The sequence below is a fragment of the Pelobates fuscus genome, chromosome 8 (assembly GCF_036172605.1).
Source record: "Pelobates fuscus isolate aPelFus1 chromosome 8, aPelFus1.pri, whole genome shotgun sequence".
Lineage (NCBI taxonomy): Eukaryota > Metazoa > Chordata > Amphibia > Anura > Pelobatidae > Pelobates > Pelobates fuscus.
In genome coordinates this window covers 148,653,789-148,681,505 of record NC_086324.1, presented here as the reverse complement: position 1 = coordinate 148,681,505, position 27,717 = coordinate 148,653,789, and the positions used below count along the sequence as shown (strand labels likewise).

Genomic DNA, 27,717 nt, shown 5'->3' with positions numbered 1-27,717 from the left:
TGTCACTGTCAGTGTGTCAGTATATCTGTCAGTGTGTATCTCTGTTGTCAGTATGTATATCTGTGTGTGTATATCTGTGTATCTGTATTTAGTATATCTATGTTTCTCTATGTGGTCTGTGTGTATCTGCATGTCTGTCAGATTGTGTATCTGCATGTCTGTATGTGTGTCAGTGTGTGTATCTGTATGTTATCATTGTATGTATTTGTGTATCTGTATGTTGTCAGTGTGTGTACCTGTGTGTGTGTATATCTGTGTGTGCATCTGTATATAGTCAGTGTTTTTATCTGTGTATCTGCATGTGTGTCAGTATATGCATCAGTGTGTTTGAGTATCCATATGTGTCAGTGTTTGTATACATGTCTCTGTATATGTGTCAGGTTGTGTATCTGTGTGTCTGTATGTGTTAGTGTGTGTATCTGTGTCAGTCTGTATCTGCATGTGTGTTAGTGTGAGTGTCAGTGTTTATATCTGTGTATCTGCATGTGTTTCAGTGTGTGTGTGTGCATGTGTATCACAGTGTGTGTGTGTGGCAGTGTATGTGTACATGTGCATACAACTCATCATTCAATTTGCCAACACTGCACACAAGTACATCTCTGCATTCAACCTTCAACACTACATACAAACACAGTCCTGCATTGAAATGTCAACAATACATACAAACACATCTTTGTGTTAAACACCAAAAATATATATAAACACACCCCAGCATTAAAAAAATAGATAGATACACATAGATGCATGCTTGCATTCACACACCAACACCACATACAAACATACCCCTACATTTACACAAACATACTCCATACAAAAACATGCTTCCATTCATTTAAACACACAAAAACAGCTCAGTGCTAAATACAACTCTGCAAGCATGGGAAAATGGTTCCGCTACTGCGTTGGGAAGTGGAGAGCGTGATTGCATGTCAGGGAGTGGGGGTCAGGGGCCCCATCAAATGCTTGTCCAGGGCCCAATCAATATTAAAGATGGCCCTGGTTTGTGTATAGTGGATGTAGAATGTGTGTAGTGGATGCAGAGTGAGTGTGTAAAGTGAATAGCAGTGTGTGTGTAATGGATGCAGTGTGTATAGTGGATGCAGATTGTACATTTGTGTAATGTATGAAGTGTATATTAGATGTAGAGTGTGTGTTTGTGTGGGTGGATGTAGTGTGTGTTTGTGTAGTGGATGTAGTGTTTGTATGTATTAGATGTGGTGTGTATAGTGAATGCAGAGTGTGTGTTTGTGTAGTTGATGTACTAATGTCCAACTCAATTTTTATTAATTTCCATCTATTTTGCCTAAAATATACAAATTACTGGTAAAGTCTCCACAATTTTTTTGGTTTAGTAAATCTTAAAATTTCAGTTCCTTGTTTGTATGACTCACAAACACACGGCTGATTGAAAAACGAAAGTGAAACAAAGCTTACTGTTTATAAAAAAAATAACAGCTTTCTGTGCAATGCATAGCATTCAGTATTCATACCCAGACTGGTGAGTAGCTGGATTTTTGTGCACATTTTGGAAAAGAGTGTACATATTGATACATTAATTGTATTTAATAATGTTTTACCTAAACAAAAAAAAGATAAAACAAAGTTTAAGAGGGGATATAAATCCACTAAGGGTGTGCCTGTTTTGCACAAATCTTTTTTAAACTGTAACAAACACGAGAGATTTCTGTTACTTTGTGCCCAAACTAACTGGTCCATCTGGGATTTACCTGTGGATCTTATAAATCTCCACTGGAAAATCCTGGTCTGATCAATTAATCCGGTTGTGTTGGTGGTGGCAGTGTTACAATGTTATTTATATTATTATAATTAAGTGTGGGAGGTGTTAAGGGGAAAATATAGCATTATTCCCGGTCTACTACAGACATGTCAAAAAGCAAAAGGAAAGGGTGCGCCTTTAATACAGAAGATTATACATAAAAGAAATGCATAAAATAATTACAGATAAAGTCCAGGATAATAGTCCACAGTAAATAGGGGAAAGTCCTGTAGAGCAGCAGTAGTTCGTCTCAGATGTAGACTTGTATTTTCAGTTCGTCATATGGGAAGAAGAACAGAAAGAGAGGAGATCCAATGGTACAGTAGGTATATATAGGTGTATATAAAATAGATAAAAATAGATAAAAGAAAATGAAAAAATAGATGAAATAAAATAAAATATACTCACAATATATTGAGCAGGCTTATACTGCTCGGTGCATAACGTATGGGTGGTATAATCCCCACCTAAGGAGTCTTTTGGCGTTTTGGTCGGATGATGAAATCCAGGAAAAGTCAGGCTTTAAAATAAAATATTCCTTTTATCTATACTCCAGTGATAGCAGTGAGCACTGTATTTTTATATTTTTTATTCTCGGCTGGAACCATCGTTGGACTGCTAAGCTGTTACTCCATATATCCTTGAGTGGGGATCATTCCACTTCACGCACTTCATACCAGAGCTGGATTTTAGCTCTGGAAATTGTGAGTAATTCTTACACACCTTTTTATTTTGTTTTATTTATTTTATGTATAATCTTCTGTATTAAAGGCGCACCCTTTCCTTTTGCTTTTTGTCTGTTCTAACTACCTATAGAGGTCTACAGGGTACTCCCCTGTGTATAGGTGTGCTGCCTATTTACTATATACTCCCAAAGTTGTGGCATTTTTAGCGCTGATCCAATTTTGACTTTATTACTACAGACATGTATTGATTTTTAACCCTTTCACTGCCAGAACCAAGTCGCGAGCATTCTTGGAGTGGTGCGTGTTCGTGATATCTACAGTTACTCTGACCACTTCACCGCAATTAATTCTGGGCGAAGATCTCCGCAATCAAATGTCCTTTAGACTCTGCATTGTAAAACATTGCAGTTTTCGAGGAACTGCAATGTTTGCAATGTTTATATACCAGGTTTATGTCCACCCCTAGGATACTCTAGTACTAACAGCCACTGGAGGAGCTTCTGCTGCCATGATTGAGTAAAGCTCGGTCACGTGACGGAGAAGCCCCCATAGAAAAGCATTGATTCAATGCTTTCCTATAGGTTTGCATGAACACGGCCGCAGCACTCGCCGCGCATGTGCATTTCCAGTGTTTTCATTTAAAATGATATGAAAGATTTAGCAAATAACATCACAAACCAGTTCAATCAGGACAGACATTACAAATGAAGAAGAGACATAGAAACATTGTTTTGTATCCCTCTTTCTGGATTATCTGTGCTGACTGCCAGGTGCAAAGGACAGAATTTATGACCATGATTGACAGAGAGCCAAGATGGAGGCACCCCGCTGCAGGATACAGGTGTAGATTTCTACATTTAATTTTATTTTTCACAACTCAAAAATACATCATAGTTAAATACAGGGGATAACTAAGTATGATATTACAAACCCTGGGAGGTGACAGTTACTCTTTAATGAATATGCTTTAATACAAATTTGGACGGTATTGCACTAAATTTCTCACCCGATCAGTTGAGTAATTCCACATAAAAATTGCCTAAAATTAAGCCCTAAATTGAATTAATGCCACCATCATCTGAAGTGATCCAGATAATCGCCTGAAAGATCCGTGCATCATTCTGGTTCTGGTATTGATCTGCATGCCACTCCTGCATCGATTTTTTGCTGGCCGCCACAACCTACCATACTCACATAATTTTGGGTACTTGGCGTTACAAACCAGCATCAATTTATGACACTGCTAGGCCTTGAATAATTTACAACGCACACCCTCCGGTGTCATTCCTGCACCATTTGGAGTTGCAGGAATGTTTTGGACCAATCACAGGATTCCTAGCCCTATATAAGCCCTCTCTGCATTCAAAGTTTTGCCTTGTTGTGATCTGAGAATGATTTAATTTGTGCATTGGACCTGTACAAACGGCAAAAATATATAATGGTACAGTCATTAATGAGCACACGTAGTGATTAAGTGTACGTAAGACAAGAAAGGAGTATACAGCTGTCAAATATGTTTTCTAAAAATGTGGAGTCGTAAAATTAGTTAGAACTCATATTTGTGGAATTTCCACGGGGGGAGGAGGAATGAGGGCTTAGCATATTGGATGGACCCTGGATGGTAGCTATGCATGTTGTATGGATGGGGAGGCTGTGTGTTGTGTGTCTTTGGCTTTGTGTTGGGAGATGGTGTTTGAGGCCGTGTTGTCAGCATATTGACTGGAAAAATTAGAACTGTTATGTGAGGTGACTGCCAATATACAGGTCAAAAGAACAAGAGGCCTAAACACTTATCCAGAAGGCTGAGTGACAAAATGGATCCTGGAAGCCATGTTTTGTTTCCAGTAAAGATTAGATTAAATTAAGTTCACCCTCTTTGGGACAAAGATCTTAGCACAAACAGTCTAGTAGTCAGTCCATATATCTTGAGAAGTCAGTCAGTTGGATGGGGGAGTGACACCAGAAACTCTGAGACAGACAATAAAAACGTTGAGACGTTGAGAGATATATGGACTTTCTATGTCTCCATCTACATAAACAAATAATTGCTGAGATTTTCTTTTCAGCAAACAAGTGAAGAAAAGTAATGCATAGAGACTTTATATAATACCACATGTGATACAAACATATGCTATGTTGTAGTATGGAAGATGTCAACATGATGTTATAATTAAATAGAATCTGTATCAGCGCTTAGTTGTCTTTAAAAGTATCCAACCTTAAATAGAAAAGATACTGACATAGCGTAATATTGTTACAGTTTTATTTCCCATACGAAAATCCCCCATAAGAACTCTTACAATAAAATGTAATACTGGATACTTTTAAAGACACGGTACTGGCTATTGTTGCAGTCATCAATCCCTGAAAATAATTGGAAATACCCTCACAAAGACTGATATTGGAACTCTTTGGTTACTCTATTTTGTATTTTATGTTGTCCCCTATGTTTCTTAAATAGGGGTATCTCAACTAAGCGCTGATACAGATTCTATTTTTTATTTTTGTCTTGTGTGCAGTTTTCAAAATTGGGAAGGTTTTTTATTGTATCTGGCAGCTTTTAATAATTTTTCTTGTAGACAACTGGAATGCAGCACTTGCTTAGAAAGTCTCCGGTTTGATTTATATTTATTTGCGCTCTTTATAACCCTTTATACTACTATATAGTATGACGTTATAATATAAATATAATAGGATAATATATTTATAATGTGAATACCTTAGACATAGTATTATTATCTCACTTGTCAAATATTTCTTTCTCCTTCTGCTATACAATATGTATCATGTAGCATATCTCCTTTAAATATTGGCATAAGTGCATTAACAACACCATTAACATTGTATTCACTGATGGTGCGCCTGTGTTTGTTTGTCTAAGCATGAATGGGTTATATAAGTAAATTAACTATCTATCCTTACAGAAGTTGTTTATCGGCCCTAATTGTGTGTAAGGAGGATTAAGTAAATGAATCAAAGAATTGCAATTAGATGCTAAATGGCACAACCAGTGTTACATACAATTTATTGAACGACCAAACAACAAACGTTTCTGGTTTCCCCTTTGTCAGTGTCAGAAATGTCCTTGGCATTGACAAAGGGGAAACCCGAAAGTTCTTTGGGCCTTCAAGAAATTATTTTCCATCTAGTTGAGTTCCCATTTTATTTTTTTTTATTTTTTATTTTTTTTTTTTGTGCATTTGGATTAATCCTGTTTGAGCAACAGGGTGCAAGGTTAGCAGCTAAAATATATTCAGTTTTGTTTTTTAATGTGGTATGTAAGGGGGAGAGGGAGTGGGGGGGGGGGGGGGGGAGAAACCTTCACAGAATCTCTATTGTCTCAAAAGCTAGGGAAGGAACTGATAAGGAGAACAAATATCTACTCTTTTTAGCTAGAGTCTGGAAATTTAGAAACCAGACATTCTTCTCTTGATAGCTGCCATAAATTAATACAATTAATGGGATAGTTTGCTCTTGCGAGGGCAAGTCACACATGGCATAGTACAGACATTTTTTAAAATAAAACTGAAATTCCTGACAGCACTAGAGACACTTCCATCGCCGTAACTGAGCCAAACTTTGATTGGAAGAGAGTGACATTTTGAGATCACAGGTCACTTCAGCAAGGATGCTGATGTTGACGGAGGAAAAGCTGGGGGCTACAGAGAAGGAATTTTGGAGCTGGAAACTAGGTACGTTTATTATATTAAACTGAACCTTTACATAAGATCCCTTTAAATAATTTTTCCAGTTCAACTATTTTTACTTTAAATTTGAAATTCACCTTTCAATTCTCACATCAGTAAATAAATCTGTATGTTTTGAGTGTGAGAGTGGCCGTCACAGTATGTGGGGTGGCTGTATATGTTGTATCTGTGGCATTGATGGAACAAATGTAGAGAGGACCGTGGTGCAAGAATTTGTTCGGGCCCCTCTTACTGCACGGGTGTCCATAAGGGAGATATCCAGATGTCGTACAATACCACAATGCTTTGCCAGCTCGATATCAATCATTTCCGATAGTTGCAGGGTTGTATTTAGTACTGAGCAGTGTTTGTGAGTTTGAATGTAAGCATGATTTTATATGGAGTATGTGTGTGTGTGTGTGAATATAGGGGTGTACTTGTGTGTAGTGTTGGCATTTGAGTGCAGTTGTGTGTTTTTATGTACTGTTGCCATTTGAAAGCAGTGGTGTACTCGTGTGTAGTGTTTGCTTTTGAATGCATGGTGTGTTTATATTAAATGTTGAATGTTTGAATGTTGATGTTTGAATGCAGTATGTGTATTGTTGGTGTTTGAATGCTGACATCTATACACACATACACATACACTGCAGCACACACACGCAGATAAACAGAAGACACAAATAGAAACACTGACACACATGCACATATAAAGACACACAGATACCCACCTGACACACATGCAGATACACAAACACACAGATCCAAAAACTGACATACATACAGATACACATAGAAGTTACTCTGGAAGGCTATAAGCTTTCCTGAAGAGATGGGTTTTAAGGAACTTCTTAAATGATTGAAGACTAGAGAAGTCCTACAAGCATGAGTTACCATTTAGGGTGCGAGCAGCGGACAGCAGAAGGACATTTGCAGAGTGAAGAGTCTGAGAAGGGGCTTACCTACTAATTACTGAAGAAATACAACAGGGGCAGGAGTTGTTAAGAGCTTTATGATAGGATAAAAATATTTAACCCATCTTCCATTTTGTAATCACCTGCCAAACTAGAAGCCCTTTTTGTACTCAGGTGCCATTTTGTACTCAAGGGCCATTGTGTTGTTTACGACTCAAAGCTGCTTAAATTATCATTTATACCAAGACAATATAAACACATATCTCAATACTAACTCACTTGCACCAATGACCTTGTACCTACCTTCTCTCCTAACCAATGCTTCCTGCTCAGCAGATAGCTGGGGGAACAAATAACATTACAAAACCAGAGGGTGGTCATGTTGATCATTGTACTCGATGTACCCAACTTTCATTGTTCCTTTTTTTATCCTAAAATGAGCTATGGTGTCTGTCTTGTGGGAATGAATTATTTTTGAAAATCGTCCATGATGCTTTTTTGAGGTAGAATAGACAGGTTTTGGCAACAGACTGGACAAAGGTGAGGCCCAAGTCAAATATAACACCAAGACAGCAAGCTTGCATGGACAGGCTGATGCGGGAACCATCAACTTGCAAGGAGAGTAAAAGAGGAGGGCCAGTATAATGAGGAAGAAAAACAAGACGTTCAGTTGAAGAGTGATTGAGTTTCAGAAAGTGGGAGGACATCCAAGCAGAGATGTAAGAAAGGCAAGAGGTGACATGTTGTAGGACAGCGAAGGAAAGATATATCCCGGTGTCGTTCGTGTACAGGTGGTTGCGAAATCCAAAGAAATGAATACGTTTGCCAAGAGAGGCAGTATAAAGAGAAAACAGAATGGGACCAAGAATAGAGCCTCAAGGGACTCCAACCAAGACAGGAATAGGGGGTATCATTAAAAAAGGGGATACTGAATGAACAAGAGGTAGGAGGAGAACCACGAGATGACACTGTCACAGAGACCGAGGGATTGAAGATTTTGGAGAAGGAGGATGTGATCAATAGTGTCAAAGGCAGCATAGAGCTCAAGAAGAATTAGTATAGATTAGTGGCCTTTGGTTTTAAATTATTATTATTTTATTATTTATATAGCGCCAGCAAATTCCATAGCGCTGTACAATGGGGATAATTTGTAACTTTAATTAGAGCTGTCTCAGTAGAGTGGAGGGGTGAAGCCTGATTGAAGATGGTCGAGGAGAGAGTTGGAATTGAGGAAACAAGTCAGGAGGGCAAAGACAAGTCTTTCTAGAAACTCTGAGGAAAAAGGGAGCATGTATATGGGACAATACTTGGAAAAGGAAGACGGGTCAAGAGATGTTTTTTTAGGATAAGCTACCTCTACATAAGGCATTAACTTCAAGACTTGGTAGCTGTTAGTCCTGGGAGCAATCTTATATGTTCAGTTGTTTTGGACATTACCGCACAGTATGTTTATATGTATAGGTGTGCATATGTATGTATTTACACGAATATGCTTATGTATGTATTTAGATATCCCTATTTAGGAAGCAAATTCCCTATTTCTGGCCCAAATCTCTTTATCTCTCTGTTGTAGCCTAATGTCCCTCTTCCTCTTTGCTAGGAGATCTGTATTGTGTCTGAGTGTATAACAGGCTCCACAGCTATGATACTCACAAATCCCAGTGTCTTTAAACTACAATACATGTGTTTAGAGAGGAGCCTGTGTAAATAACATACATTGTACATCTGTATAAATTGTTATTAATGCATCATCAGTAGAATCTGTTTAACCCTTGGGTCGCAGGTTCAAATCCCGGCAGGGTTGACTCAGCCCTTCATCCTTCCGAGGTAGATACAATGAGTACCATTAAATTGGGTAATAGTAACAACCCCTGGATGTTGGGCTAAGCTAAGGTAACATCCCCAGGATGTACATGAAAACCAGAGTAATCTGAATGTGCCTTTCCTGGTTAAATACTTTGTTATTATTATTAGTATTAATAAGTTGTTTGAAATTTCTCAAAACAGCTCCACCAGTCACCATACCCCCACTCACACCCCTAAAATTAAAGTGTCCCTCTTTGTCCATCTGAAATGAAGGGGAGGTATGTAATATGTATGTAGGTGTATCAATGCAGTCATTAATATTCTGGATGCTAGAACGCGGGTACATGCATTTTTCTCTCTATCATTTTTAAACGCTCCCCTTTCTAATGCCATCTTTTGCTGTATTTGTTTGTTTGTTTGTTTGTTTTCTCTTTCTTCTCGCTCTACGATCCTTTTTACAAAATGTTTACAACCCTCTAAAATGCTTTAGACTTGAGAAAGGGAGGTTCTCCTGAAAGCTTGTCATTAAAAAATTCTGTTAGTCTAATAAAAAAGGGTATTACAAGATACTAAATCAATCTGTTATTTTAGTTCTGAAAGTTTTGTGCTAGTATTTAAACTCCAAAACTATAAACCACAGTCCATGCCTGGTTTCTGGTCACTGATCCTCTTGGATGGTATCCCGGGCTTTGTTTTTTTTTTTTTTTTAAAAGCTGTGTTTAACCCCTTAAGGACACATGACATCTGTGACATGTCATGATTCCCTTTTATTCCAGAGGTTTGGTCCTTAAGGGGTTAAGATAGTGCCCATTGCCAATGGCAAATGCATAAATGCAGGATAAACAACCCACTCAGACCAGACATGGCCGAGCACATATCCGCTTAGGTCTCATATTCATCTAAAAATAACAAAAAAATCGAAAAGCCTCCCTCCCCCCCACATGAGCCCCAGGCTCCGGGGTAACCCCTCGCATCAGCACTCTTTTTGGCTATTTGACAATCTAGCTATGGGCCAATCATATGTGCACTGCTTAACTTGCATATATACATGAGCCACAGCCTCCGTAAAAGCAGGCTAGCTAAAGGCTCATGAGAATCACAAACCACCATGTCATATTTATACAGCACAATGCGTGACATAACTACTTTCACCTACTGATACCTATCGACGCATAACAGCTTAAAAGGACCACTATAGGCACCCAGGCCACTTCAGCTTAATGAAGTGGTCTGGGTGCCAGGTCCATCTAGGATTAACCCTGCCTGCTGTAAACATAGCAGTTTCAGAGAAACTGCTATGTTTCACTGAGGGTTAATCCAGCCTATAGTGGCTGTCTCACTGACAGCCGCTAGAGGCGCTTCTGCGCTTCTCACTGTGATTTTTACAGTGAGAAGACGCCAGCGGCCATAGGAAAGCATTGAGAATGCTTTCCTATGAGACTGGCTGAATGTGCGCGGTTCTTGCCACGTATGCGCATTCAGCCGATGACAGCAGAAGAAGGAGGAGATTCCCCAGCGCCAAGGGAGCCCGGCGCTGGAAAAAGGTAGGAATTTAACCCCTTCCTCACCCTAGGGCCCGGCGGAAGGGGGACCCAGAGGGTGAGGGGGACCCTAGGACCCTATAGAGCCAGGGAAACGAGTATGTTTTCCTGGCACTATAGTGGTCCTTTAAGCACCCTAGGCAACCTGAGTTACCAACCTGACCCTACACTGTATCATCCCCACCAATGTTGTCTAGGACAGCTCCCTCCTGACTATAAGAAAAGAGTACCATAAATCTGTCTTATAATGCTGATCTTGTTATTACTGCTTTCACTGCCTTATCTGACTAACTACATGCATTGTGTACTACAAGCACTACAAAATAAAGAATTATAAAAAAAAAAAAAAAAAATGCAGGATAAAGTCTGAAATGCGATATCTGCCTGGGCTCATTTACTGTAAAGCTTGGAATTTTGGGATCGTTGTGGAAAACATGAGTTTCTTGAGTTTTTTATGCCCAAGGCGGGACTTTCCAAAGTCCAATTTGAGATGTGCAAGTGATGCACAACATTAATATATATATATATACATTGTACATGAGTTTTGGAACAGAGGTGCGCACTTATAGGTTGTATATAAGGGAACATATGCTTGTAAATGTTACAGTGGGCCTCTAATGGAGCAGAATGGAGAAATTATGATGGTAATACCAATTATAAAGTCATATATTACACTTTCATTCTGACACTACCTCATGCCCCTCCTCCTTCCCTAATTATTTATTGATTTCTATTTTCCGAGAACAGTTTTAAACTTTATCTGGGGCTCTGGTGGGGGCACATCACTGCAAAATGGCTGCCATTCTGATGCTGCAGGATGTCTCAGAGCGCTTGCTGGTTTAATCTGGCAGCGGCAGTCTGTGCCGCACAAGGAGAGAGCACGGGTAGTGACAGCGGAATTACAGTCTACAGGCTGCTTGGTCTTTGATCAGCACATTAAAGGATCTGAGACGCCTGGGTGCTGTGCCTCCGGGGCACCCAGATTAGCTCACCCATGGTGAACTGAGAGGGAACAGTAAATTAAAATAGTGTCAGTAAAAGCAAGTGTAGTAAGTACAGCAATTGTGAGGATAGATCAGGCCCAGAAAAGCAGACACGAAAACTGAGCAAATGCCTGAGAGACATGTGATAGGCTGTGAGGAGGATAGGTTTAACAGAATGCTTCATGCACCATAACCACTACAACTCATTTTATAATGGTTTAACTTCTTGCCTGGAATTCGCCAGATGCCCCTCCTCACCTTCACTATTGCTGATGGAGAACAGGTGTTCCTATACCTTGTCAGATTTCTATACCCACGATAGAACACCGGAGGATCCTACGCAGCTGTTTCTGTTAGCTCTCCTGCAGTATAGGACTGGTTCTTTGACTGAGAGTGTCAGCTGATTGCTCTCAGCCAATGAGCTAAGTCCTGCACTGTAGGGATTAGCTCAAACAGAGAGCTTCTCTGTGGCATAGGCACCCAGGAAATAGGTAAAATTGTTCTAAAATGTTTTGACTACTTAAAATGAGAGGACACCAGGGCCCTTCTGCCTTGCACCATAACTACTACAGCATGCTGAAATAGTTATGGTATTATGGTAATTGGAGTATTCTTTTAAACAGAACCTCCAAATGTAGGGGTCTTTGGAAGATCCTTCAAGGATGCCGGACCTTCCACAGATGATATTGTACATGGACCACGAGATGCCATATGTATCTATTGCTCATAAAGTGAGAAGATGCCTGTTTTCACCAGCTGTTACATGCAATGTCACTAACGACAGGATGTGGGATCTGCTTGCAGCTGTGCCATTGGCGCATTTTTCCATGTATAATAGGTTGTACGAGGCAAAGTATTTTAAATACTCTTTTCATAAGTATATCTTATATCGTCTTCTAGATTATGTAACTCTGGGAAGTGATAGTGTTGCTTTAAAGGACCACTTTAGTGCCAGGACAACAAACTCGTTTTCCTGGCACTATAGGGTATTTAGTTCCCCCCCCCCCCCCCCCACCCTGCACCTTCAGGGTCCCACTCCCGCCGGGCTGAAGGAGGAGGAATGGGTTAAACTCTTACCTTTTCCAGCGCCGGACTTCCACGTCACTGGGGAAATCTCCTCCCTCTTCCGACATCAGCGCCGAATGTGATGCACGGCAAGAGCCACGCACGCATTCAATCAGTCCATCGGAAAGCATTTCTCAATGCTTTCCTATGGACGGCAGCGTCTTCTCACTGTGATTTTAACAGTGAGAAGCGCGGAAGCACCTCTAGCGGCTGTCAATGAGACAGCCACTAGAGGCTGGATTAACCCATATGTAAACATAGCAGTTTCTCTGAAACTGAATATATATACATACACACACACACACACATACACTGCTGTGTGTGTGTGCATGTGAGGGTGCTGTGTGTGGGTGCTGAGTGTGTGTGAAAGCCGTGTGTGTGTGAGGGCGCTATGTGTGTGTAAGGGTGCTGTGTGTGTGTGTGTGTGTGGGTGCTGTTAGTGTGTGTGTGTGTGTGTGTATGTGTAAGGGTGCTGTGTGTGTGTGTGTAAGGGTGCTGTGTGTGTTTGTGAGAGGGTGTTAGTGTGTGTGTGTAAGGGTGCTGTGTATGTGAGGGTGCTGTTAGTGTGTGTGTGTGTGTGTATGTGTAAGGGTACTGTGTGTGTGTGTGTGAGGGTGATGTGTGTGTGTAAGGGCACTGTGTGTGTGTGTGTGTGTGTGAGGGCGCTGTTAGTATGTGTATGCGTAAGGGTGCTGTGTGTGAAGGTACTGTATGTTTAAGGGTGCTGTTAGTGTGAGGGTGCTGTTAGTGTGTGGGTGCTGTTAGTGTATGGGTGCTGTGTAGGGGTGCTGTGTGTGTGTATTGTGTGGGGGTAGGGGGGCCATTTAGTTAATACCCCCCCTCCCTTCTTACCTTTTGTAAGGAGGGGGGACCGAGCTGCTGCCATCCCTGGTGGTCCAGTGGAGAGTGAACTCTAGCCTGCGGGGCTAGTGTTCACTCATGAGAGATCTGAGCGTTGCCGCGGCAACTCTCCAACCTCGCGAGAGGAACCTGGCGGAGCTGCTGACTAGAGCTCCATGGGTCATCTCCTGCCTCCCTCCCTGCCTGTGAGTGCTGTGTGTGGGCGCAGTGTGTGTGTGTGTGTGTGAGGGCGCTATGTGTGTGTGAGGGTGCTGTGTGTGTGTGAGGGTGCTGTTAGTGTGTGTGAGGGTGCTGTTAGTGTGTGTGTATTTGTAAGGGTGCTGTGTGTGTGTGTGTGTTTGTGAGGGTGGTGTGTGTGTGTGTAAGGGGTTTGTGTGTTAGGGTGCTGTTAGTGTGTGTGTAAGGGGTGTGTGTTAGGGTGCTGTTAGTGTGTGTGTAAGGGTGCTGTGTATGTGAGGGCACTGTGTGTGTGTGTGTGTGTTAGGGTGCTGTTAGTGTGTGTGTGTGTGTGTAAGGGTGCTGTGTATGTGAGGGCACTGTGTGTGTGTGTGTTAGGGTGCTGTTAGTGTGTGTGTGTGTGTGTGTGTATGTGTAAGGGTGCTGTGTGTGTGTGTTTGTGAGGGTGGTGTGTGTTTGTAAGGGCACTGTGTGTGTGAGGGTGACCGTTTAGTTAATATCCCCCCTCTCTTGTTACCTTTTGTAGGAAGGGGGAAAGGTGCTGCTGCCATCTCTGGTGGTCCGGCAACTCTCCAACCTCGCGAGAGGAACCTGGCGAAGCTGCTGACTAGAGCTCCCCGGGTCCTCTCCTGTCTCCCTCCCTGCCTGTGGGCCGGTGAGGGAGATCTCCCTCACTGGCCCATAGCGCATGCCGCGGGGATTAGGGTGTGCCCAGGCACACCCGGCACACCCCGTGTGTACGCCTATGCTCCTATGCGTTGCCCCCACACACCTTTTCTGTGGATAAGGACAACGAAGAAAATAGTGACGGCGCACTCAGACTTCTAAAAAAACATAACTAAAAAGGCTACTAAGAGAATAAATATGGGGATTTAGTTCCACCATATGGCCATATGATGTTAAGCCCACCACTGCTTCATAGTACCCCAATGTTGGTGGGTCCTATGCTAATTACAAAATGTGGGAGACAAATTAAATAGTACTAGTGCTAAAAACAAGCTACAGTGTATTCAATTAATTTCTTTGTAAGAGCAAAGTGAGTATACACAAATAAAGAGTGATAAAAGCAATTTCTGTATAAATTTTGGTCACTGCGGCAGCACCTTTCTTGCATAATGCATCTCTCGGGTGCATTACAACGAGACAACGAGACATCAAACCACCAACAAACTTCCAGAACTAGGGCGGGCGGGTGAGAAATTCAGCCAGGTTTCCTCAACTGTTTCTGCTGACTGGTAGGTTTTCACCCTGCTTATCTCCACACAAAAAACCTTGAATTTGCAACAGTCTCGCTCCCCTTTCCCAAGCTGTCAAGGGGGAACCTGCCTTTTTTTTTTTGCAATTTGATGATATGCATTAAAACAATTCTGTATCATTCTACTTTTTTGCTTCTTTTATATCATATTCTTTTTTTATATCAGTTTGCAGTTAAAACTAGATGTGGTTTCCTGTTAAGAAACAACGATTTTGGCAAAACATTACAAAAAGGATAGTGTGACGCTGCAGAAAGTTAAAGCGAAAAGAAACCAGGTATGTATAAATCAAGTGATATTCACAACATGGTGCACTATCCAAATATTTCATCCCTGAAGGAGTGTTACAATAGCACAATAATCCCTTTTTGTTTGAGTTGCAACAGAACAAAATTTAACTAAGCTACCTCCCGGAGGTTATGATTTAGCCCAGGGGTAGGCAACGTTTGTAATTCACAGACAACATCTGCACTGAAGCTCTGCCAGCACTATGGGTGTAAGAGCATTATGGGAGATGTAGTCTACAACACCTTGAGTGCCGAAGGTTGCCTACCCCTGATTTAGCATGTCCACAGACACCTTAATGTAAATATGTGTTTATTGTATGTTGCTGTTACTCTGAAATTAAGATACTGTGTATGTAGTGTTTTATCTTTACTCTCGAAGAGTGGTTCCAAACCATGTTCACTTGTGTACCCTTTGGCAGCCTATTCCCATAAGCTGTACCCCTCATATTAGCTAAATGTCTTTAATAATATGGTTGCTGTTATTTCAAATTTATGTTTTTCTCTTCCCTGTCTTCCCTTTTTTCCTGCTTACCCTCTGCCACAGGGTCCCCTGCTTCCTATCTGCCCCAGGCTCCTAGGCGTCCTCTCTGCCCCAGACACTACTACTCTTCCTCTATGCCCCAGGCTCCCCTGTTTCACACAAACACTGACACACCTACAGATACATAGACACACAGGTACAATCACTGACACACATATGTATACACAGATACAAACACATGCACATACACATTGACACACCTGCAGATACACAGACACATTAATACACATACTGACACACATGGAGATACACATATACACACATTGACACACCTGCAGATACACAGACACATTAATACACATACTGACACACATGGAGATACACATATACACACATTGACACACCTGCAGATACACAGACACATTAATACGCATACTGACAGACATAAATAAAACACTATCACAAATGCAGATACCAACACACAGATACACACACTGACACACATACAGGTTTACAGACATGCAGATATAAACACCGCCACACTTGCAGACACACAATACAGATAAAGGAACAGTGTGCAAATAAAATCTCAGCAAACAAATATGGGGATTCAGTTCCATCATACGACCATATTGTGTTAAGCCCACCACTACTTCATGGGTACCTCATTTATTGGCAAGTCCTACACTAATTCAAACGTGGGATACAGATTAAATAGTGCTATTTAGAGGAACCCACTCTGAAAGTCCAGAACAGAAAAGAAGGGTTTAAAACTCTAAACCTTTGAACTTTCTTTAAACTATTGAATTAAATGTTTTATTTTTTGTGATAGTCTTTCTTGTTAAAATCTCACTGCTAATCATGGTAGCTGCGTAACAATCCATAGACGTTTCCAATTAACGTGTTGGTTCTTGTCTTATGCTGACACATATTTCCTTATACTAGTGACTGAGGAAACTACATTTTATTTTATCGATATTTGTTAAACTTTAAAAAACACTTGGCAATGGTTTAATCCTGAAGTTTGATGCTTCATGGAACGCTCTCAGCCTATCAGCAGGTACCAGGCTCTCCCTTCCTAGTACTGCAGACAGAGCATATATGAACAGAAGCCAGGAGTCTGGTGTTCTGGCACCAGATCCCCAACTACTGGGTTAAACCATTGCCAAACGGTTTAACCCCGGAAGGTTAGAAAGTGCCAGGACAATTTTGCCCCATAACTACTTAAATGAGCTTAAAGGGACACCTTACATACCTAAAGCACTTTATCTTGTTGATATGCTTTATGTGTGAATTGTGTGTCATTTTTTCATTTTACAGAAAGTGCAGAAATCTAATAGAAATTGGCACTTTTATAAATTCACCTTTTTACTCCCCCCCTCGCCCCCTCCCACCCTCCCCCCCCCCAAGCCTCTGACTGTCAATCAGAAGAGTCCTGTTACTTCCTGGTTTGGTTAGCTTAGTGGAGCTAAACTCAAACGGCAGAAACTGCCCAGAGCACCTTCCTTGCAAAGACTTCTCATTGAGCTGCATTGGAAAGTCTGCGATTGGACAGATACAGAATGTCTGGAAGGGGTTAGAAGGGGAGGGCTCGCAAAGGCTGTAGACAAGAGATCTTCAGTTTTTGCAAGCTGTTTATAGGTATAACTCCAGTGAAAAAAATGCATAACTAAGTGCATGCAACATTGGTGGCATAACTACTAAATTATTAAAACAATATATATATATGTGTTTTTTTTTCATTTGAGTGTGCCTTTAAAGGGACACTATAATCACCACAGCAACTACAGTTTATTGTATTTGTTCTGGTGCAAATAATCAGTCCCTTAGGGCTTTTTGCAGTAAATATAGTTTTCTTCAGAGAAAATAGCTAGATTATGTTTTTAATACTATAGGGTCAGGAATACGTATTTTTTTTCTGTTCCTGACCCTAGAGTATTCCTTTAAGTTGCTGTTGGGTGGGTGTGTGGCACACTTTTCCCTACACTGTCTTATCTTCCTTTTCTGCTCAGACCTTAAGTACTTATTTTTCTTAATCTTCATTCTTTCTATGTTCTTGTGTATTCAATCCCCAGTCATCACCAGTCCCTTGCCTTCCCTCTAACTATTCTACAAAATGTCAAGGTCATTGGCAATGTGCCTCTCTCTGCTTCCCCATCCTGTCTTCTTTATTTTCAGGGGGTTTTTTTTTTCAGCTCTCCAGCTCTTTATTTTCAGCTCAGTTCAATTTTTTATTTATTTTTTTACACACAAAATCACATTACAAAATGCAAACCCTTTGTGTCTTGTGAATATATTTATAGCATTTAACGAACACTATAGTGTCAGGGATACAAACATGTATTCCTGACACTGTAGGTCTAAATGCGCTGTTTAGCTCCCTGCCCCCCTTACCCCTGTTAAAAAGGTGGTATTCGTCACCTTTTTTTAAGTGCCGCACAAGATTGTCTTGCCTCACCCTGACCCCGCTCTACCTCCTTGGCTGAGATCGTCCAATTTTATGATCTTAGCCATTCCAATGATTTCCCATAGTTAAGTATTAAGAGGCTATTGGACATGCTCAGCAAAATACCGCGATGCATCTATCAGCATCTCATCATAGCAATAAATCGCATCAATGTATCTCTATGAGGAACGTTTAGAGCCTCAACGCACAGCGTGGAGACAGTGAACGTCACTGGTGGACATTGTGCAGCACTGACCTCGGAAGCCACTCTAGTGGCTGTCTGAGTGACTACCACTAGAGGTGTCCTAGACAGTAATGAAAAAACACTGCCTTTTCTCTGAAACATTAAATAGCCTGCCGGAATAGGCAGTAGACACTATAACAATTACATTAAGCTTTAGTTGTCCTGGTGACTATAATGTCCCTATAAGCAAAATGTTATAATGAACACAGTATTAAGTATACTATAAAATAGAGCTGTGTTACCTTTTTGTGAGGCTGTGCCGAAATATATCCCCTTTAGTCCCTTGGGGTCTTGTCCTTTTTGTGTGGGATGTTTGTGGTATTGTGTGTGTTAGTCCCTAAAGTGTGGTTTTTAAAATAAAAATAAATTTAGACCAAAATATCCAAATTGGAGAAATTTTCATTTGGGCTATTTTGGACGATAATTTGAAATTCAATTTGAATTCCCAACAAACGTGTGAAGAACCCTTCATGAATAACACTGAAATAATCTAGTATTAATAATGACCAGATCTGGATTACATATTAAAGGATTACTGTCACTTATCTAGAAATGTCACCATTGGATAAAACATTGAAAATCACATACAAATTGCATAAAACTTTTTTTTTTTTTTCATATTCTGCTCAGTATTCATTTACATTTCCCCATTGGGGATAAATAATAAAATAATCGTTTCTATTAAAGTTTTAGCAAATAATATCACAACCCAGTTTAGTTCAGGCACAAACAAGGCACACTTTGCAAAAAAGAAGATATAGATGTCTGTTGTTTAATTTGTCCTATTCTCTGTTTCCTTTGTCTATGCTGACTGCTAGGTGCAAAGGACTTCACTTTTAATGATGATTGACATTGAGCTCCTGGAGGCTCACAATTGCCCAATAAATTATCTCCATTAAATTAATTTTTTTCTATTCTTGACACTTTACAAATGCAAATTTGTTATCAGAGCAATATATCATAGTAATAATTATAGTATAAAAATTATACATTACTGATTTCCAACCTTAGCTACGATATGCAATTTTCATTTTTTATTTTTGAGAATTCTGAATGTACACTTGTATAATCTGTATGTATATAATCAAGTGAGTGTGTAACTATGTCTTTGTTTTAAGGAACACAACGATTTCATCCGATAACGGAGAAAGTTTGACTCAAGAAACATGTCGCAGGAAAATATTGTAGAAGGCATTTATGCAATGGTTCTCATCAGTGATGATAAGCTAAGGAATGGGAAGATATATACTATGTATCATGGGACAACCTTAATGAATGCTAAAGAAATTATCGCTAATGGTTTTTTGCCATCAATTAAAGGTTGGTTAGGAATGGGGGTTTATCTTAGTAGAGACAAAGAGAAAGCTGCAGTACACCCTGTCTGGTTGAAGGACAAAAACGAACAAGTTGTTTTAAAAGTCACAGTAAATGTAGGTAGAGTTATAAAGATCGATGATTTAAATCACCCTCTGAGGATGACTTGGCATGCGAATGGTTATGATACAGCTTGGCTACCACAACATACGATTCCAAATGTTGGAGAGATAGTTTGTGTGTGGGATCCCAAGATGATAAAGTTGATAGGGGTCGTAAAGGCTCCAAGCAAACAACTTGGGCGTTTCCCTGTTTTACCTGATTTCATATGGTGGGAGGAGGACTTTCGTGACGTGCATCTCTCCAGTGATGAACGACCAGAGGATGACAAGATTTACGTCATGTACCATGGCACAACCCTAGCTTCAGCTATTAAAAAAATCAAGAAAGGGTTTAAGAGATCAATGGAAGGCTTATTAGGGAAAGGGATCTATGTCACTAGAGATATAAACACAGCAGCTCAGTACCCTCGGGGTGACCAAAGTAGCCAGGTTATCCTAAAACTCAGAGTAAATGTTGGCAAAGTGTTGAACATAGATCATCGTGGTGATCCAATGCAGAAGAATTGGTATTCAGACTATGATATGGCTTATGTTCCTGCATACAGCCGCATTGTTAAACATGGGACAGAAAGAGATTGTTTCTGTGATCCAAAAAGAATCAAAGTGGTAGGCATTGTAGATGCTCCCAGGAACTGTCTAGATTATCTGGAGACATTAGTTGAAAAATATAAAAAGTAAAAACTGAAGATATATTATTCGTTTCCTGTGGACAAACAGTTTAAAATTAGCTTGATTACTTTTATCTGGAAAATGTATTTTTGTCAGACAGGACATTAAAAGCACAGCCGGCAGTTTAAGGTAGTCTGAAGCTATCCGTGTGAAAACAATTATAAAGTAACTCTCAGCAGCATTACCACTGCAGCTCAGTCTATTATTACAGCTCAGTATTACAGCTCAGCTCTTATTAAGTTGGGTGCCTGTTTCTGTTTTATGCCAAACTGTTTAACAGCGATTTGAAAAAAGCCAAACGAACTGGGCTCTCCATAGCACCAGGGAAAAAGTGTGCGTCACTTGGGTAAGATTTAAATAAACAAATGATTGTTCACAAACATAGTTTTACAGCAACGGGGAGTGAACGGGAAGTACCACTTCCCTCCACTGGGGTTACATCCAATACAACACCTATTGCCTGTTGGAATTGTCACCCTTGGCCACTTACGCAGCCAAGGGTGGGTCCCTTTAACCCTATGTATATGAACCCTAGTCTATACATATATATATATATATATATGTGTGTGTGTGTGTACTTATACCTTCATTGTATAAATGCTCAATTATCAATGTATGCAATTGTGGCACATACCACATTATTTAGTCTCCTTTCTGTTTTGTATTGTTTTCTATGTTTTATATGTTCATACAGATTAAAACCTTGTAAAAGTATGATTTAACATTGTATACCCTTAACAAAAAAAATGCATTTGCTTATACGTGCTGTCATGTCATACCTGAAAACTCAAAAAAGTACGACATACAAAAATAAAATGGAAATTTTAAAAGCCTATCACAATTTACCTTCGTGGCATGTTGCATATTGACATATTTGCCCAGTACGAAGAATTAAGGTGCCACGATCAGATTACTACTATTTAATTAAGGCAATAATTCATATAATTAACTATGACTATTATTTTGCTAATCAATAGACAAATTAACTTGTTTTAATAATAACAGTTCGTTAGCACACTGGCAATATGTTGGCATGACAAAAGGTGGTCCATTATTTTTTAAAGGGACACTATAGGCACCCAGACCCACTTCAGCTCAGTGAAGTGATCTGGGTGCGGTGTCTCAAGTCTCTTTACTCTGCAAATGTAATTATTGCAATTTTTAAGACCAGACAGCCACTAGAGGGACTTATGGGTTGTTGGGTGACTTTTGGTCGCCTAACTGACGCTGGACGTCCTCATGCTGTGCATTAGGACAGCCAGCATCACCCGAAATCCCATAGGAAAGCATTGTATAACGGGGGAAGTCCTAAAGCGAGCGCGGCCCCAAGGGGTTTCCCGGAGTGGGAGGAGGGCACTAAAAGGAACTACAGTGCCATAAAAACAACTTTTTCTTCCTGGCACTAAAGTTTCCCTTTAAATTTTTTTTTTTTCTTCTTGCTAGTGCAACAAAGATTTATTATGCCCCCAAAACTGCTTAGTAGATTAATATAGTTTAATATACTGCATGGGTAAATATAAATGTATTAAAATGTTAGTCATGAACATATGACATGTTCAATTTGTAAATGTTGTTTTTCATTATTGTGAAACTGTTTATTTCTACATTCAATATATTGTATCCGATGATATTTGTCCATTTTATTCCCCTGTTTTTTTTATATTGAATCTTGTTATGTTTATTACTGAATAATTATATTAATTAAAAAAAAAAAAAGTATTTTAAGACAAAAAAAATATAAGAAAATAAGTTTGTAGATGAAGCTTTTTTTCCCCCAATTTTGCTATTTTGGCATAAAATGTAAGAACTCCGTGGATAATTTCTAGCAGTTCACTGTTCATTAAATGATTATGTGTATAATTGCAATAAGTAAATATTGCTTTGTGATTTGGGGGATTTCTAATTAAACTGACATTTTGTTAACCGTATATATGCTGTTTACTTTCATTTATAAATGCATTTTGGCACATATACGGGTTTATTCACTGAAGTTAGAATTCAAAGTGAATTTCAAATTTAAGACCAAAGCAGCCGAACCAGGAAGCATAGCAGACTTAGAGAATGTATCTAGTTCGGCTATTTTTGCCTTGAATATAAAATTAACCTTGAATTCTCCGATAAAGTCCCACTGGAAAGAAGAAACAATTATTCAATACAAAGAGAACACAATGTTCCTAACACAAGCGCAAAGGTAAAATGTCTTCCTAAGGAAATTGAACCAATGTAGGTAAGTGGAGCATTTGCCGGCCAGATGACCAGAAGAAACACATGCACAGGTCGATATAGGGTATTAACGTTTTCTTTTATGTCTAGATAAATTTGGAAGTACATTTTTGACAAAGAAACTGACCATATTTAATAGGAACACTCAAGATTACCTCCAGAACCCAATTTATAACTGGAGAAAGTCCAGGGACACAGAGAAATATGGTGATTCAATTATATCCAAAGGGGATTGAGCGAACACTGCATCTGATTACACTGCATATAGTGAGGTCTCAAATACGGAGCCAAACCACCAGAGATGTTACTTGGGCAGAACCTGCCAATACAGGAAATGGTGATCAAAATATATTCTTTTTTTTGTCAGTCTCTTTTTATAAAGGCAAGAGTTTTTTTATACAGTAAACCAGGGGTGCCTAAAAATTAGATCTCCAGATATTTAAAAACTACAGCTTCCATGATGCTTTGTCATGCTAAAGGAGTGCAAAGCATCATGGGAATTTGTAGTTCTACAACATCTCGGGATCTACCTTTTGGGTACCCTGGCAGTACACGCTTATATAAAGCATAGCATCCAGTGTAAAACAGAAAAAAATCCATACAATTCAGAATACCCCATATTAGAAAATAAGGACGAAGTCGTCATCTCGAATGCTAGACGTTTAACATCACTATTAACAATAAACTGATCCCATGTGCGGAGAAAAAGAAAAATTTAACATTTCGGTCTTGTCGATTTCACTCTTAGGATGTGAAACTATGTTGTCTAATAGTGGCAGAATGACAGCCATGAGAGAGACCGAAGGCTCCATTTAGTGTAGAAGAAAAATGGGTAACTATCTGTGTCCACTTCAGACATGGCTCACTCGAAGGACTGACTAATAGTGCCCGAAGCTGAGACCAAACTACACAATTGAATGGAGATATCTCCTTACTGGTGGTCAATGTCTGATAAAATAAGCACACTGGATCAGAGGGAATATCAGAAGTCTAGCTTACAATAAGATAGGTGCTAGTTATGAGTTAGTGGTAAGGGAGATGAAGGAGAGTCTCTAGTTTGCATCCGGGTCTAACTATTATTCCCCTCGATAGATAAGACTCTGAGTTGAGAAGGCCCTGGAGTCTAGACACATTGGGATCTACACACTAAGGACAGAATTTTAGTGAACTGAAGAGCTTTTATGCTAAAATAGACAACTTGTGACTGTAAAGGTGCTGAATAATTCTTAGAGCAAATTAAACCTACGTTTTGCAATTCAGTTTTTAATTCACTACAATTCGAGGTTTAGTGAATAAAGTAGTGGAACTACTGCTGAGACGGCCCATCTATTTGGCAAATGTGCTTGTGTCAGTGTGTGTATATGTGTTTTTGTATGAGTGTGAATGTGTGTATCCATGCATCTGCATGTGTCAATGTATATCTGTGTTTGTAATGTGTCAGTGTTTGTATCTGTTTGTCTGTGTATGTGCATGTGTGTCAGTGTGTGAATCTGTGTATCTGCATGTGTTTCTGTGTGTTACCTGTGTGTCTGTGTATCTCTGTGTGTGTATGTGTTTTCTACTTATCTGTGTCAGTGTGTGTGTATCGCTGTGTCTGTATATATGCATGTGGGTCAGTATGTGTATCTCTGTGTATGCATATGTATCAGCGTGTGTAGATGGCAGTGTATGCGTATATGTGCATGCATCTCAATATTCAAAACACTAACACTATACACCCCTGAATTCAAATGTCAACATTACATACAAACAAACTACCTTTTGGCCACTCTTGCAGGGTTGTATTTAGCCCCTGAAATATTGCACCAGGGCCCTTTCTACTTTAGTACCACCACTGTGATGAACCATCGTGATGCATATCTCTAACAAAAATAATCTATTTGGTTCCTCTGAGTTTATTATAATCCACCAGGCTGCCCGAATATAACAGGCACAAATTCTCAATTCCTGTAACCATTCTCCATCTTCCTTGACTGAATATTACAATCACTGGTGGTTGTATCCCTTTTACTATTTAAATTAAATCTGGCAGCATTTTTTATGAATCACTGAAAATAACATATTACATGTAATATAACCTTGTGTTTATTTTTTTTTGTAAGAAATACAGTTAATGACTTTTCAGTGCATTTCTTGGTTTACTTACGTATACTCTATGGGAATTAAAATGTTTATTCCTCTTTGGTTTTAAAGCAGTTCTGTCACCTTTTCGCAAAAGACGGCAAATAGTGATAATTCCACTACCATTCTGGTGGCCATGGGGAGCAAGGTTCCCCCAAGTGAACCTGTCCCTGTCTTTCGCGGGCGCTACCATCTTCTTTCTCGAGGCCCTCTTCACCTCCTGGTCCTTCATCTTTTAAAAGCCAAAGTCAGCATTGTATTCTTGTGCATGCACGATATATAATGCTAATGTCTATGAAGGATCCAGCAAGACTGCTGGATTCTCCTTAGAAAAGGCCCTTCCCCCTTCAGCCGTCACTAGTGACGAATGAGGGATTGTCGAAAGGCAGTTCCGGCATTTTGTCAAGCTTAGGGAAGATACATAGGTCAAAGTAATCCCATTGACAATGCCGCTTAATGTATTACATATCTGCTAAGAACATGAATGTTTAAGATGCCTGGTATTTGCGCATATCAGATTAATAAATGCTCGCTAGCTCTTCATTATCTGTCCGGTTTTTGGTCAGATAAGTCGCGCTTCCAAACAAACAGGACTTAAAGAGTTGCGCCATGATCACTTCTGTGACTTGAAGTGGTCATGGTGCTTGGAGTCCGCATTCAGTGCATAATGAAATAAAGCACTTTGATTGAGAGTTCTGGGCTGCTAATGTTCAATCTGTGCTTAGCATGCTAGAGAAAAACTGTTTTCCTATAAGACACACCTCAGATTTTTATAAAGCTTATTGCATGCATCCTTTCTGTCTCAAACTTCAGAGGCAAACAACAAGAATATGCTACTGGACTGGTAAATACTAAAATTACTAAAAACAAAACTTATACTTATCTTATATCACAAATACATGAATAATGGCTTAAAGGCATTATCTTGCGCAATGTGCAAGATTATCTACACTAAACAAAATTATAAACGCAACACTTTTGTTTTTGCCATTGTTTTTGCCAATCTTTATTTAGTTACATTTCCATTTCGTAGGTGTGTAATAATAATAGGAGTATAACGTTTACTTTCATCCACACGCAGGTGGTATAATTGGTGAACAAATTGAAAGCTTCAGAACAATAACAGTAAATATCTGGTATATTCCAAAACGGTGACATGCATCATTGCTTAGTAGAAAAACAATCATCTGTTAGCTGAACATTTGATTTTGGCAAACTACAGTTATTTGTATTATTGGTTTTTTTTTTGTTTCGTTGTCCAAAAGGTAGTGTAATTTTCGTCAGTCAGGGAAAATACATTTTGCATGAGCAGATAGCATTACCCTTACAAGGTTGGACCCCTGTCATAGCACAGATCTGGCTGCATGTGCCTTCCCGCTAGGTCCCCGAGCTTGTGAGGCTAGCGCCTGCATTTTCCCAGCCCTCTAACAAAGTCGGGATAGTGTCCCAGGTCTGTGCGGTGGTTCCCGCCCCAGCCCCAACTGGTCTAGGCTATGGGTGTAGCTGACCATGGTTAGTATGTTGTCTCTGGGTCACCGTCCTAGCCTCATCTGTATCCGACGAGGGTTATCCCTTCGGTGCTCTGAGCTGTTTGGGGTGCCCTGTTAACGTTTGGGCCAGGTTATCTAAGTTCTCGGCACCCCTATGAGGGTCTGTCGTCTTAAGGTGTACCTTCCCCTCTGCAGACTACTGAGAAGAGCGTCGTGGTAGACTTTTGGGAGGTCTTCTGTGTAACTCCAGGTCGGGGGAGAGCCTCTGTTTTAGTTAGTAGCATCCTACCTGCTGTGGTTGCGCTATTTAGGACGATTCACATGAGCTTTGGGGTCCGGCTATGTATCGGGGACCTAGTGGTTCCGTTTCTAAAAACGTGTTCTGTGCTACCGGTTGATTCAGGTTGTCAGTCCTGGATTATTCCAGGTCTCCGCGGTATGGGTAATTAGATCAATTGGGGGTTAAGTCGTCTCGTCGTCAGTCTTGGTCTCGGGGGAGACTGTCGGTTGTCAGTAAGGAATAGGTGGTGGGTGTCTATGTCCTTGAGTGGCAGGGTAAGTGTTGTGGTGTTCTGCAAGTTTCAGCTAAGTTGGTGTGGGGGCCACTGTTCTGTCAGCCACGTACGTGGTCCATGGGTACCAGGTCAAAGCACACTGCTCCGGTCTCCCGTGTAGGTCGGCTGTCAGGGTCTCCATTGCATGTATGTCCTCTACCGCCGCTACCCACTGCCTCAGGGTGGGCGCAGTTGGCTGTTTCCACATCCTAGGGATGAGGGATTTGGCGGCGTTGAGGAGGGGCAACTCCAGGGATTTTTTGTATGCTTTCAGTGGGCTACGGGTGTGGTGCAAGAGCATCGGTAGGGGTGCCAGGGGTGTATCGGAGCCTGTGATGTTGTTGATCTCCCTTCTAATTTGTTCCCAGTAAGGGGCGATTACTGGGCATGACCACCACATGTGAATGTAGGTGCCAGAGTGTGTACCGCATCGCCAGCATACGTCTGTCGCGGCGCAGTGCATGTGGTGCAGTGTGTCTGGCGTTCTATACCAGCGTGTGAGCACTTTATAGTTCAGTTCCTGGAATTTTGAGCTAATGGAGCATTTGTGCGTGAGGGTGAAAATCTTGTCCCAGTCTTGTGTAGTGAGTGTCTCTCCCACATCTCTTTCCCAGTGGTCTTTGAACCTAAGCTCAACATCCCTAGTCGTCCGGGCCATGAGTAACGTGTAGAGAGTTGAGATACCCTGGTGATGTGCGTGCGGTGTACGCATAGGGTCTCGAAGTCGGTTAAGGGTCTGTGTATGTGCCCCCGTCCCAGCAGGGATGCGTAGTATGATTTTATTTGGCAGTATCTGAACTGTTCTAGAAGGGTGTTCTGTCGGGGCATAGCTCTCCGAGTGTTTTGAGACCGTTGGTACTGAGCCACTGGTGGAGATATGGCCAGTCCGACGGCTGAAGTCCGGCTAGGTCCCCGCGCGTCAGCGTATCTGCCAAGTCCAGGTTATGTGTGAGTGGGGTTAGGGGACTGGGTGAAGTGGTGAGTTGCAGACGGTATCGGGTAGCCGTCCAAACCCGTAGG

The 27,717-nt window shown here is 40.5% G+C and overlaps 1 protein-coding gene across 5 annotated transcripts in view; it reads left to right on the top strand.

The window, feature by feature from the left end:
- Positions 1–20,845, top strand: part of LOC134570912 (uncharacterized) — a 29,316-nt gene extending 8,471 nt beyond the window's left edge. The window contains exons 1-3 of one of the 5 annotated variants that reach the window (XM_063428913.1): positions 1,483–1,498; positions 14,915–15,023; positions 19,323–20,845. In XM_063428913.1, the coding sequence (XP_063284983.1) occupies positions 19,371–20,318 (948 nt within the window). In that variant the 5' untranslated portion in view covers positions 1,483–1,498; positions 14,915–15,023; positions 19,323–19,370 and the 3' untranslated portion in view covers positions 20,319–20,845. Of the gene's footprint in view, positions 1–1,482; positions 1,499–2,431; positions 2,482–6,128; positions 6,156–14,640; positions 14,729–14,914; positions 15,024–19,322 lie in introns of those variants that run through there. The other 4 variants (XM_063428912.1, XM_063428914.1, XM_063428909.1 and 1 more) reach the window with 4 other exon arrangements.
- The last annotated feature ends 6,872 nt before the right edge of the window (positions 20,846–27,717 follow it).